We start from the raw sequence: 14,497 nt of genomic DNA, 5'->3' as shown, positions 1-14,497 counted from the left end.
TCTGTGAAGTGCAATAAAGCAAAGAATAATTTAAAAAGGTATACCTGTGTGGGGACAGAGCTAGGAGTGCAGTTTCCAGGCTCTCATCCTCACGTGGAAAGGTGCTGGCTCAGGTAGTAAATGGCCATCTACTGTGTTTGGATCGCCATCAGCTGTGGCTAGTTGGCTATCAGCTGTAACCAGTGAGCCATTAGCCACTAATATAACTGCCGTGACTACGCTAGCAGCAAATGGGGGCTTGCAAGAAGATGGTGGCTGAGCTAGCAGAGGAGACTGCAGTTAGCACAGCAGATTGCAGCTAGCAAGTGAGGTTGGTTGGTTGGCAGAGAGAATTGGACAGCAGGTTGCGGATAGTGTGGATCCTGTTCCCTGTGTCTCCAAACCAGATGCCAGCGAGACTATAATGGTATGACTCCACTATCTATGGCTCCACGGGTGTGCCTTTTTGGCCTCACCATGTCCTGCGTTCTTATGTAGGGAGCGGGACTAGAGACCCTGCATGACAGCCTGTATGTGAAATCTGGAGTTTATTAATCTTATCGGCGAGAGGGTCAGTGCTTTACAATATACTCTACCATTTCCTCTAGCCAGAACTCTCAGACTTCTTGCAATACAAGATAAAACTCTGTTATTTTTAAGCCGATGTGTGTTGTTTTAATACTTAGAAACAAAAAAAAAAAATCTTAAACTCATACATCTACACAGTAATTCACAATATACAAATTCCACAAATTGGAATGTCAAGAACATGTGGAGTGAAGGTTAGGGAACTCGACAACTAGAATTATTTTTTATTCTATTTACCTAATTAAATAAGAAACTAATGAAAAAGAGGAAAAAGCACATATGGCTGTTTAGTTTACTTGTTCATAAAACTATATACAAAGTGTTTACATACTATTTATAAATGAAAAAATAAACATAAATATATTACCTTTACACTCAGGAGGGTCACTACTCCATGTATCAAACCCAGAGCAAATCAACTTGCTCTCTCCAACAAGTGAATATTCATCTGGTCCACTGGAAGGATTACAACTATAAATTACTACTTCATTATATTCAAAAGTATCCTTGTGGCTATTGGTGTATTTCCCATCTGGTATTTGTCCAGGAGGTTTACACAAAATCTCTTAAAAAGAGAAAAAAGAGAACAGGAAAGGCCAAAGAAAAGGTAAAACATTAAGACAGCATTAGTAATGTTTTACAAACTGCCTTCAATACATTCATTAACATGATTTCTCCAATCTAGCTGTGAACCCACTATCCATTTAGAAGAAAGTTCTATGAGAAAATGTGTCATGTTTTCTCATTTTCATTCTAAGGAGTGTATGGTGAAATTTGCCAGAAGCTACAAATGCTGTGTTATTGCAAAATTTGAATACTGAGGTCTTCCTTTAAGCCAAATATTGAAGAGATGTGCAAAAATGTAAAACAATGCCACTATCCTCAATATTTATGTTAGAAAAATTTCACTTTTCATAAAAAATATATTGCACATTTTTAATGGGCATTTTGCTTACTGTTCTTACTAATGAATTAATAGATGATTATTTTTTAAAACTTCTCAGTTTCAATTCCAAAAAAATCAGTATTGACTACATATCCCATCTGAAAAGAAGCCCTGTGGGATCTTTGTTAATTTAAAAGTGTAAATCCGAGGCCAAAATGTGTGACAGCTGATGCTCTAAATTCTAAAGAGAGAATATACTTACTTTCACAAGTTGGGGGATCACCATCCCAAGCCACACTATTTTCAGCAAGATCACAATGTAAAATTTCTCTTCCAACTAAGTGAAAACTAAATGAGAAAAGGAAAGATTATTGTTTTCTTTACCGCTTAACATCATGCACATAATAATGAAGAAAACTTTCATACGGTTGTTTTTTTGCACTGCAGTAGTCTCAGGGAGGAGTTTCTTAAACAATGTATTATGAAAATACTAACTAAATCTGCAATTTAATGAAATAAATAGTTTCTGCTTCGAGCACACTGACCTAGAGCAAAATGTCTAAATAAATATGTCATGCCTGTCAGTCAGGTGTTCACCATCTCTGGCAATCACACACGTTAACTTCTCTGCTTTTACTCCTTCCATTCTGCTCAATCAGGATGACCACTGAGTAGAGGTCAGGCACTAGAGTTTGCCTGCGTATATTTGAGTCCCAGCTCCATAAGTGTCTTGTTATTTGAGCTTGGCCATTGTTTCTCTTGCTTGGTTTCCTCAACTAAAAAGGGAACAATAGTGTATGTCTTGGGTGCTAGTTTTGATGATTATATGAGTTAGCATCTGGCACACAGTAAGTGCTAGGTAAGTTTTAGCTCTTATAAATGTTCTTCAGATTGCAATATCTTCCTAGAAGTAGCTCAGGAAAACTCCTACTCAAAATCTCTCCCTTCCTTCTGGACTCTCATTGTAATGACCATGAATAAGTCTATTCCTTCGGTACTTCTCATTTACTATTTTGCTTTGACACCTCTCTGTATATATTGACCTTCTCAATAGGGCTACAACCTTTTGAGAAAAGTGGATGTCTTAACCTGTTGGTACTCTTCAAAGTGCCTAACAGCTTCTAACTTTAGCCCAGATATTTTTCCTTGATCAAGTAAAAAACCGTCAGTGAAATTGCCTGTACACGCTTCCAGCTGACTTTTCCCCCAAAGGCTCACACATTGATTCTACATTACAGTGTATTAGTAGAGGATTCTGGGATGACGGCAGGGTAGGATGCACCAAGAATCTAGCTCCCCACCTAGACAAAAAGTGCAGTGCTAGAATCTATCTGATGTAACAATTTTGGAACTCTAGAATCTCTTGAAGGCTTGCAAGTTCCAGGAAAAGACTTGGATAGGGAAATTCCATTGATATGGTCACCTTCAGCTCTTAGCATAATGGCAACTACCCACCCCCATTCCTAGGAGGTCATGTGTTTCTGGAGCAGCATATTAACAGCCAGGGAGGGAAAATGGGACCCAATCCTCAGAAATATCAGGGATCTGTACTGTTATCACTGACCGCTGCTCTTGATCATAGAATAGCAGATAAAGATGTGGGCAACCATTACTGTCACATGTCCCCCACTCTAGCAAGCCCATTCTGTGCCTACTAAAGTGACTTCTGTAGGGAAATGTCCATTGTCCTTTGCATCCCCATTTCATTTTTTGCTGTTTCCCCTTCATGAAGCCAGACACTGAAACAAAGACATTCAAAAAAACTGCTTATGTGGGGAAAATTAGATAGTGAACTGTGCATGCCCAGAGGAGAGCTCAGAAAAGAACTGAGAAGACCTTCAGTTTACGCATCAGGCTGATCCTCAGACTGTACAACAACAACATCAAAAAAACACCACCAAAAACACAGAAAATAAGAAGCTCTGGGAAGGAGAATCTGATTTCCAGTGTTACCCCATTATTAGTTTCAAATGTCCATTTAAAAAAACAAAAGAAATCACAAGGCATACAAAGAAACAGTATGGCCCATTCAAACGAAAACATAAATTAACATAAATTCTCCCTGGAAAAGACCTAATTCCAAATCCAACACACAAAGACTTTAAAATAACTGTTTTAAAGATGCTCAAAGAACTAAAGGAAGAAACTAGAAAGTCAATAAAACAACGTGTAAACACAATTTTGATATCAATTAGGAGACATAAAACCTAGAAAAAAACAAAAGGAAATTTTGGAGTTGAATAGTACAATAACTTCAATGAAAAATTCACTGGAAGAATTAGTAATTTTTAGCATGCAAAAGAAAGAATCGGTGAACTTGGAGAAAGGACAATGGAAATTATTAAGTCTAAGGAACAGAAAGAAAAACGGTTGAAGAAAAGTGAACAGAGCCTAAAGGCCCTGTAGTACCTGTGGGGATCAATTAGTAGACCAATATATGCACTGTGGTACTCTCAGAAAGAGAAGACAGAGAGGAAAGGGGCAGAGAGACTGTCTAAAGTAAGGGCCACAAACTTCCCAAATTTGATGAAAGACATTAATATAAATGTTCAAAAGCTCAACAAACTCCAAGTAAGATGAACTCAAGAGATCCACAGTAAGATACAGAATGATCGAACTTTAAAAACCAGTGACAGAGAGATCCTTTAAAGCCACAAGTGAGAAGTGAATCAACATGTAGAGGGAATCCTAAATAAGATCAGGAGCAGATTTCTCATCAGAAACCTGGAGGCCAGAAGACTAAGCTGATAAACTCAAAGTGCTAAAAGAAAAAAATTGTCAACCAAAAATCCTCTATCCAGCAAAACCATGCTTCAAACGTGAGAAGATATTAAGACTTTCCCAGAAATAAAGCTGAAGCAGTTTGTTACCACTAGACCTCACCTGAAAACATGCTGAAGGGAGTCCTAAAGTGTGACACCAGAAAGTAACCCATAGGCATATGGATAAATAAACATTTCTTTGAAGGAACATACATAAGCAATTATTAAAGCTAGAATTATTGTAACAATGGTTTGTAGTACAATTCTTCTTTTCTATGTAATTTGAGAAACTAACCCTTTAAAAGAAAATCAATACATTACTGTAGAAGCTAGGATTATAATTATTACTGTGGAGGCCAGTAAGACATCAACAATCTAAAGGGGTGGGAACAGAGCTCTAAAGGAGCAGTTTTTGTAATTAACTGAAGTTAAGTTAGTATAAATTCAAACTGGAGTATGGTAACTGTAGGATTTAAAATGTAAATTGCATGATAACCACAAGCAAAAGAAAATGAGACAGGAATTTAAGCACTTCACTACAGAAATAAACCAAACAGGAAAGGAGGGACAAAAAGCTATGAGGTATGCAGAAAACTAATAGCATAATAACAGAAAGCAGTCCTTCTTGTCAGTTATTTATTGAAATATAAAATGATTATACTCTCCTATCTAAAGACAGAGATTGGCAGAATGGATAAAACCAAATGATTCAACTCTATGCTGTCTATAAGAGACTCATTTGAAAGACAAAGAAATAGAAAGTGAAAAAATGGAAAAATATACTCCATGCAAATAGTAACCATAAGAGAGCAGAGGTACTGCACTGATTCATAGAAAATAGACTTTAAATCAAAAAAGGTTACAAGAAAAAAGAAGGACATTATATATTAATAAGGGTTCAATATTGCAAAAGATATAACAATTATAAATATTTATGCACCTAAATACAGACCATGAAAATATATGAATTGAGGGAGAAATACCCATTTCTACATAACAGGCTTTCCTACAATAATAGCTGGAGACTTCCATAACCCACTCACAATAATGGATAGAACAACTAGACACAAGATAAATAAGGAACTAGAGGACTTCAACCACACTATAAACAAACTAGATCTCAGACATAGACAGAGCACTCTGACCAACATCAAAATACACATTTTCAGGTGCACATAAGACATTCTCCAGGGAAGACCATATTTTAGATCACATATTAATGCTATTAATAAATTAATCACATAATACATAACAAAATAATTATACTAGGCCACAAATTAATATGAAATAATCAATAGACAAAAAAACTAGATTTCATGCAAAGTATATTCTCTGACCACATGGGATGAAGTTAGAAATCAACATCAAAAGACTGTAAAATTCACCTTACTGTGAAAATTAAATGACACACTTTTAAACAGCCAATGTATCAAAGAAGAAATCATGAGAGAAATTATAAATTACTTTGAGACGAATTGAAATGAAAACATAATATTCTAAAACTTAGGTGATGCAGCAAAAACGTGCCAATGTGGGAATTTATAGCTATGAAAGCTTACAACAGAAAACACCTGAAATGAACAACCTAATTCACAATTTGAGGAACTAGGAAAAGAACTAAACTCAATGTTGGCACAAGGAATTATATAATAAAGAGTAGAGTAGAGGTAAACAATACAGACAAGAGAAAAACAATAGAAAAGAAAAAAAAAAAATCAATGAAACCAAAAGTTGGTTCTTCAGAAAGGTCAACTAAATTGACAAACCTTTACCTACCTAGATGGACCAATAAATAAAAAAGAAGACCCAAATTACTAAATTTAGAAATGATGAAACTGGGGACATTAACACTGATTCTACAGAAATACATAATACTATAAGAGAGTACTATGAACAATTTTATGCCAACAAATTAACTAACCTAGATAAAATGGAAAAATTTCCAGAAATATAAAACCTACCAAGATTAAATCACACAGATACAAAAATCTGAGCAGACGTATAACTAGTAAGGAGATCGAATAGAGAATGAAAAATCTCCCAATAAAGAAAGTCCTTGGACCTTATGGTGTCTCTGGTGATATTTAAAAAACTAAAACCTATTATTCTCAGTTTTGTTTTGTTTTTAAATTGAAGATTTGGAAGTCTTCTGAACTCACTCTATGACACCAACACTACTGTGATACCAAAGCCAGACAAAGACACTACAAAAAAAAGAGACAACTACGGACACATATCCCTTATGCGCTTTGATGTAAACCTTAACAAAATACTACCAAAGACAATTGAGCAGCGTAGTAAAAGTATTATTCATCATGACCAGATGGGATTTATTCCTGAAATCCAAGGATGACTCAACACATGAGTTAGTTAATGTAATATGCAACATCAACAGAATGAAGGGAAAATACACATGATTATCTCCATTGATGCAGAAAAAACACTTGACAAAATTTAATACTCTCTCATGTTAAACACACTTCATAAACTAGGAATAGAAGGGAACTACCTCACAATAATAAACCCTATACATGCAAAACCCACAAAAACATCATACGAAACGGTAAAAAGCTGAAAGATTTTCCTCTAAGATGAGGAACAATGCATGGATGTGTGCTTTCACCACTTTTATCAACAAAGTACTGGAAGTTCTAACCAGAGCAATTAGGTGATCAATCAATCAATCAAATACAGACAATGAAATTAGTTAGGAAGAAGTAAAATTTATCATTTAATAGGATCTTATGTGTATAAAATCCTAAAGACCACACACACACACACACACACACACACACACACCCGTTAGAACTGATAAATAAATTCAGCAAATTAGCAAGACACAAAGTTAAAAAAAATTAGTTGCATTTCTACAGTGTACTACATTCACCCTCTAAATGCACATTTGTCATAAATGCCCAATATTCTGAACATGTAGTATTAAAAAAGCCCTTTAAAACAAAGTCACTATTAAGCGCTTTTGAGATGCTTCACTCCTTTGTAGCAGTCTCAAAAATAAGGTTTTCCAACTTAGAGAACTTGCTCAACATTAAGGTCCAGGCTAACCAATTTTTATCTGGTCACACTTTGTAGAGTTATCTCGATATAAGAATATCTTTGGTGAGCTAGTCTACCTCACATTTCTATAAGCCCCACTTCAGCTCTGAGAGCTGGCCATTTTGAATAGGGTGCACTTTGTTGTCAAGGATAAAGTCACCATGATTACTACGTTCTTAATGCTTATTACATACAGACAGTATTATATAATTTGCTTTCCTTCAATTGAAATTTCTTTGCATTAATTACACATCTTTTCAGTCTCCATGAAAAGCCCAAGAATTGACTGGCTATAAGTACAAGTTGTCACATGGAAAGCAAAATGAAATCTACATTATGAGAATGCTAAAAGAAAGACAAAACAAACAAACAAAAAATCAAACTAGTAACATTTACCTTATTTTCACTACTTACCCCTCATTACAAACAAAGTGAGCCTGTGAACCGAACAGGAAAGTTCCATTTACACGGCCATTTAGGGGGTCTGCTAGCTGTGGACATGGTTTTCCTAAAAGAAAAGTTTGAAATTCATTGATTTATACCAATTTCAAAATGGGTTTGAATGAAAATCAAAATTCTACATTGCTCTATTGAACTATTGGGAATATAATTTTCTTTCTTTAACTATTAAAAGCCCAAACTTGGGGTGGCTGGAGGACTCAGTTGGTTAGAGGAAGAGCTCTGAACAGCAGGGTTCCATTCCCACATGGGCCAGTGAGCTGCGCCCTCCACAACTAGATTGAAGACAAGGAGCTGCTGCTGAGCTTCTGGTGGAGGGGAGGGGTGCGGCAGGATGTCTCACTTGGTTAGAGTGAGAGCTCTCAACAACAAAGTTGCCGGTTCAATTCCCGCATGGGATGGTGGGCATCGCACCCTGCAACTAAAGATTGAAAACAATGACTGGACATGGAGCTGAGCTGCACCCTCCACAACTAGACTGAAGGACGACTTCGAGCTGATGGGCCCCGGAGAAACACTATTCCCTAATATTTCTCAATTAAAAAAAATAAAAGCCCAAACTTAAGTTTCATATTTACTCTGACAACCATTGCCAAGAAAAAGATTCCCTGGAGATTTTGAAAGCCTGAAAAAATACATTATTACCTAAAACCTACATTCACATGAGAAAACCATCACTGTAATAGTGGAATATGCATCCCAAAATGTGAAAAAATCTCTAGAGCAATTTTTTTTAAAAAAGTTCTGTTTCCTTACTTTTACAAGCCTCCTGGAGAGGTGTCCACGTGTTATCAGCCTGACAAACAGCAGTGGTGCTAAGAAAAGGAACAATACGCATGTATCCTAGGCGGCACTCATAGTCTATTTTGTCCCCAGGATTATAAGTGGCTTGAGAATCACCCTTGAGCTTCATAGATTGGAATCTCGGTGGATCATCACAGGCATCTGTGCATAAGAGAATAAGAACACGAAAATAAAGTATTTTATCATTTTCACCAGCCAGGACCTGTCGCCTGGCAGCGGGTAGGTAGTACAGAAAAAAATGGGAAGGTCCTTGGCAAGATTTTAAATGATCATTCCATGCTTCCACCCAAGTGATCATAGTAGGGGAGGATGTGCTGTGCTTGCTTTAAATAACATCCTATTAGCTTTTGGTTTGTTGGAGAATAAGGTGAATATTCACTCAACAGTAAATTGAAGACACAACAGTAATGTTTTTGGTTTTAAAATACGTATATTTATAGGTATGTGTTCCTCCCCGTTTTTTTCTAAATTCCTTTCACACTCACCTCTCCCCTAACAAGACTTGTATAGGATGTATCACTCTGGCCAGATCCCTCTTCCATAGTTTGAAACACAAACTGATGATGACCTGTCACTTCAGGCTCAGTCTCCTCTCAGGAGTTACGTTCCTCGAAGTCAGGGATCATATGCCTTCCTTTTCTAGTACACGCTGTACCCAGTGGGTGCTTAAGAAATGCTATGTAAGGTAAGAGGTTGCTACTAAATAAGCATTGTGGATTCCACAGATCAAAATATGGACTAAAGTATTTCAAAATAGAAGACTTCATTTCATATTAGTGAAATGATCATTTTATAAGTCAATAGATGCCTTTTAACATCAAATTTTACTACTTTGAATAGCCTTACATGAAAAAAAAATCTGCTCGCTTGATATTATTTCATTATTTTAAATATACAGTTGACTCTTGAACAACGCAGGGGTTCAAAATCTGCATATAACTCTGAATCCCCAAAACTAAAGTACAGTCTTCCCTCTGTATCTGTAGGGGATTGGTTCCAGGCTACAAAAGTCCGCGGATGCTCAAATCCCTTACATAACCTGGTGGAGAACAGTGCATACGTCGGCCCTCTGCATCATCAGATTCCCAACTGCAGACAGTAAATATTGTTGGTTTTGTCCAAAGATGTGAATCCTGGGATACCGGCCAGCAGTATATTTATAGAAAAAACCCATGTATAAGTGAACAGGGTTGTTCAAACCCGTATTGTTCAAGGGCCAACTGTAATTGAATCTTCCTTCACTGATCAGTGGATCATGCTTGACCTCAGAAGTTCCCTGAGATAGTTGTTCCTGCTGGGTGTCCAATATGTCCCTATGGTAAAGCTATTATATTGCTATACGTTTACAATTTCTTTACCTGTGGGTTTTGTTTTGGGGTTTTTGTTTGTTTGTTTTTTTCTTCCTAGAATAGTGTCATTTCTACTTCAGCAATTGCTCTTCCTTTAAATTACCTGCGTGCTTGAAAATCTAACATATCTGTTAGAAATATTATGTAAAATAATAGGGTGGAGACACATCAAGAAAACTCCTAAAGGGCTCAAAGAATGTAGAGGCTTCTCCTATGAGGTTAAGAAGAAAGGACATAGATCTATTTTGATCCCTGAGGAACCTTTCTTTTTACTCCCTGGATTGGTTTTACTTCAGACTGAGAGACTGATTAAGAGAACTATAGGCATGTGAAATTTTAGCCTTCTTTCATATCATATACTAAATTCTAAAATTCTCTCTCTCTCTCTCTCTCTCTCTCTCTCTCTATATATATATATATATATATATATATATATACATATACACACACACACACATATATATATGAATATGTATATATACACACACACACAGTCCAACATTTCATTTCTAGCATGTCTTGAAATCTACCTACTAGCAAATGTTTTCAACATTTCCTCTGTGCTGAGCGTGATATCTGAATGTTCCTCAATCAACTGCCCAACACAAAACAAAAGCAAAAAGCTAACCAAAAGCACTAGTAATTAAAAGCATTGTTTAAAAACGGGATTAGTATAGAGGTGAGTTTTATTAACATTACATTTACTAAATACCCTGAGACAGACATTCTCACTTTCGATAAGAAAACAAACATGGGCTAGAAATGGTATATATTTCCGTTCAGATAAAAATGCAGAACTTCATTCTAGAATTTCCTGCAACCAGCAAGAAAGAAATCAAGTAACAGCAAGCCTGTGATTAAATTATACAAGTGTTTTTTTGTTTTATGCATTCAATCTCAGTAACTATCTTGAAAACATATAAAGAAGAGGATTCCTAATACGACTTTCACATGTAGTGCTCTGTATGGAAAAAGAAATGTCAACTGGAAGGTTTAATCCATTAAAAAATTTTGAAGTATTTCTTCCTGCTAACATGCATCATGAAAGGCATACTTTCAATAATGTGCAGAGTTTAAAATTTGATTTGGCAACCGGTTGATTACAAGCTTTATACACTATAATAAGTCCAATATCCCACCTTTTTAATAAGCAAATTTCTTCCCTTGCTCAGAACACTGAATTTTCTTTTCCTAACCAGGGATGTTCAAACTAAACATTCCCAGATCCAGAAAAATAGCAATTTGACTTAGTTTTTTTTTTTCCTCTAGATAGTTTAAATATAATTTAATTAGGCTGCAGTGCTATACTTTAACAATAGATGAGACTATATAATATCATAAGCAACATTCAGAAAATTTCCTAATGTTCCAGGTGAGTTTCTGGAACGTGAAATAATTTTCTGCTGTGGATCAAGAGAACTGCTCACCTTCTTTACATTGGGCAACATTGTGTAAGCACTCTGTACCTGCTTGCAAAAATTAAATTTGCTTTCTGACATGAGTACACACACCTCTGTCCAGTCCAGATGGGTTCCTTCAGAAAATCATAGTCTGACTAAATCTAGAAGCGCAATGAAATCTGACCATCCTGCTCATTCTCCCCGTCTACACAATCTATTTTTAAACTTTCTTTGCTTCCTAAGACACAGACTCTAGTATCTACACCTATCAATGTTATTTCTCATTTCCAGGCCTATGAAACTCATTTACTTTCAAAGTCACTAAGTGTTCTTCTCGATCAATAAATCCTAACAATTTCTTCCTCAGTAATTTTAGTTACCTGCTCATAACACCTGGAGCTATTGATCACTCTGTCTTCGCTCCTTTCTAACTAAAAAGCTGTCTCTCTGGTTTCTAGGACAGCACCACCACCCTGATTTTCAGCATGTCCTCTGGTTGCTCTTCCTTCTCTGTGTGAGTGGATAATGTGATATTCTTAATGGGTTGTTCCAGGAACTCTTCTTATTCCATTCTGAAGACCCCCTGGGTGGGTAGATATACTGCCATAACTTCACTACCTCTGAGAAGGGCTGCCTCCCATATCCCTCTCCATTGCAGATCTCTAGCAGGGATGCTAAGTCTATATATTCAAATGCCACACCACACAGCTCCACTTAGAAAGTGTCACACTATCGCAAATAACATAATGAAGCCAGAGTGTGACCTCTGTTGATTCTTCACACTCACACATCCCCTTCAAACTAGTTAAATTGTTCCCGCAACTGAACGCCTGTTCCATTCCTCTAGCTCTATCCTTTACTTCTAATTAGAGCCAGTATCATTTATCTGGAGTGCAGTAAGAGTTTTCGAATAGGTCTCCTCACCTACCTTGCCACCATTCATTCACATTTCACATTGTTACTAGAGTAATATTGATATGACAGTGACCAAGGCTCTTACTAGTCAGATACTTTGCAATGGCTTCCCAAAGCTCTCAAGATAATGTCTAAGTCTCCTTAACATGGCTATCAGACTTAAAATCCGTGACTATCAGAGCCCTACTCACTCTTGCACACTATTCTTAAGCCAAATTCAATTCTTTGTCGTGCCTATTATACTTCATGAATTACCTGAGCACTGTAAGCCTCCGTACATCATTTTACTTCAGTTTAGACCAGAGACCCTGCCATTCTTCCCACCCACTCATCTTTCAGTTTCATCTTAGATGACAATTCTTCCTTGAGTCTCTTGACAACTCTCACTGAAAATATTGGGTTAATGTCATCATGATCCCCAATTTACTTATTTCATAGCACTTTTTGTATTGTAATTCTTCATTATTTATATTCCCTACAAGACTGTTACTTTCTTGAGGACCATGTCTCACTCATCACTGTACCTAGTTGTCAGAGCTGAATGAGCACTCTTATCAGTTCTATACACTCTTCGATCAAAATGCAAATTCTTTACTATTCAGCCAACTTGTTCCGGAGATATCTGCATATCATATTTTTTCTTTCATGCCTGTATTCAAATTTTTGTCATTACTTTAGTTATAAATATTTCCCTTTATTAGTTTTACATTTCTTTCATGTCAAAATATTTATGCTTAGTTTATTATGAACCTATTCTCCATTACTGCTATTAGTAGAAATGGTATTTTAACATTATCAAAGGCGGACAGAAGACCAGGACAGTTTCGGTAGAAACAGCCCAGTTCCAAAAGGAATCTGTCTTAAGGCCATCACAGTACCAGTGGAACAGCCTGATTTCAAGAGTCAGGACAAAGTGCCAACTGAGTCCTCTCAGACAAAACAAGACCTTAACCAGAAAAGGATGAAGACTTAATAAATTAGATCTGATGGAAACGCCTTTGAGTAAGGCTGACTTCACATGGTTCAGTGACAGTTCTTATTTAAATAGCAAATATGGTGCAAGTATGCAATATCAACACCCTTTGATAGAACTGAAGTATCACCTTTGTCTTTGGCAACTGTGGCCCATCAAGCTCACAGGGGCCTGCACCCTAGCCAAGGTCAAAACTGCTGACATTTATACTGATAGTAGATATGCTTTTCGAGTAGTTCATGATTTTGGAATGTGGTAGAAACAACATGGCTTCCTTACTTCCAGCTGAGATAAAATTTATAATGGCTACTATTGAACGCTATAATTTTACCTGCTGCTTTTGTTATTATTACGATCCTAGGGCATTCTAAACTTGATTCTTTGGAAGCTTTACGAAAATCACCTTGCTGACACTTTCCCAAGGAATGCTGTCCTTAAAGGAGCCAACAGCAGTCAAATCTCTGTCATGGCCCAAAGGGATACTTCCTCAAATGAGAACTTAGAAAAACTGGCTATTGAAGCTAAACAACTGGCCCCAGAAAAGGAAAAGCAAGTTTGGACTCCAACAATTATTGACTTGATAAAAAGAGAAAGCTTTGAATGAGATACCACCTCACTCCAGTCAAAATGGCTATTATCAATAAATCAACAAACAACAAATGCTGGCGCGGATGTGGAGAAAAGGGAACGCTAGTGCACTGTTGGTGGGACCGCAGATTAGTGCAGCCACTATGGAAAACAGTATGGAGGTATCTCAGGAATCTGAAAATGGAACTACCCTATGATCCAGTAATTCCACTCCTAGGCATCTACCCGGAGAATTCCAAAACTCCAATTCAAAAATCTGTATGCACTCCTATGTTTATTGCAGCACTTTACACAATAGCCAAGATATGGAAACAACCGAAATGCCCATCGGTAGATGACTGGATTAAGAAGCTGTGGTACATTTATACAATGGAGTATTATGCAGCCATAAAGAAGAAAGAAATCTTATCATTTGCAGCAACATGGATGGATCTAGAGAACATTATGTTAAGTGAAATAAGTCAGAAAGAGAAAGACAAGTACCATATGATCTCACTTATATATGGAATCTAAAGAAAAGACTGTGAATGAACTAATCAGAGACAGTTTTGGGGACGCAGAGAAAAAACCGAGAGTGGTTAGATGGGTGTGTGGGAGGGGGTTGGGGATAAGGGGAAAGGTGAAGGGATTTGGAAGCAGCTGGTAACCACAAGATGGCCTCAGGGTTTTTTTGAAAATTAATTTGGGGAAGGTATTCTATAATGTTGTAAAGATTTTGTTGGGTACCCGATGGCCATGCG

The 14,497-nt window shown here is 36.8% G+C and overlaps 1 protein-coding gene across 1 annotated transcript in view; it reads right to left on the bottom strand.

Annotated features, from left to right (window-relative positions):
* Positions 1–14,497, bottom strand: part of LOC308487796 (membrane cofactor protein-like) — a gene marked incomplete at both ends in the record, with an annotated part of 39,321 nt that overhangs the window by 20,280 nt on the left and 4,544 nt on the right. The window contains 4 exon segments of the mRNA XM_081026510.1: positions 935–1,132; positions 1,716–1,801; positions 7,684–7,777; positions 8,485–8,673. Of these exon segments, the coding sequence (XP_080882636.1) occupies positions 935–1,132; positions 1,716–1,801; positions 7,684–7,777; positions 8,485–8,673 (567 nt within the window).

Source organism: Rhinolophus hipposideros, assembly GCF_964194185.1.
Source record: "Rhinolophus hipposideros genome assembly, chromosome: 19".
Taxonomy (NCBI): Eukaryota; Metazoa; Chordata; class Mammalia; order Chiroptera; family Rhinolophidae; genus Rhinolophus; species Rhinolophus hipposideros.
This window is presented reverse-complemented; position numbering and strand designations above follow the sequence as displayed.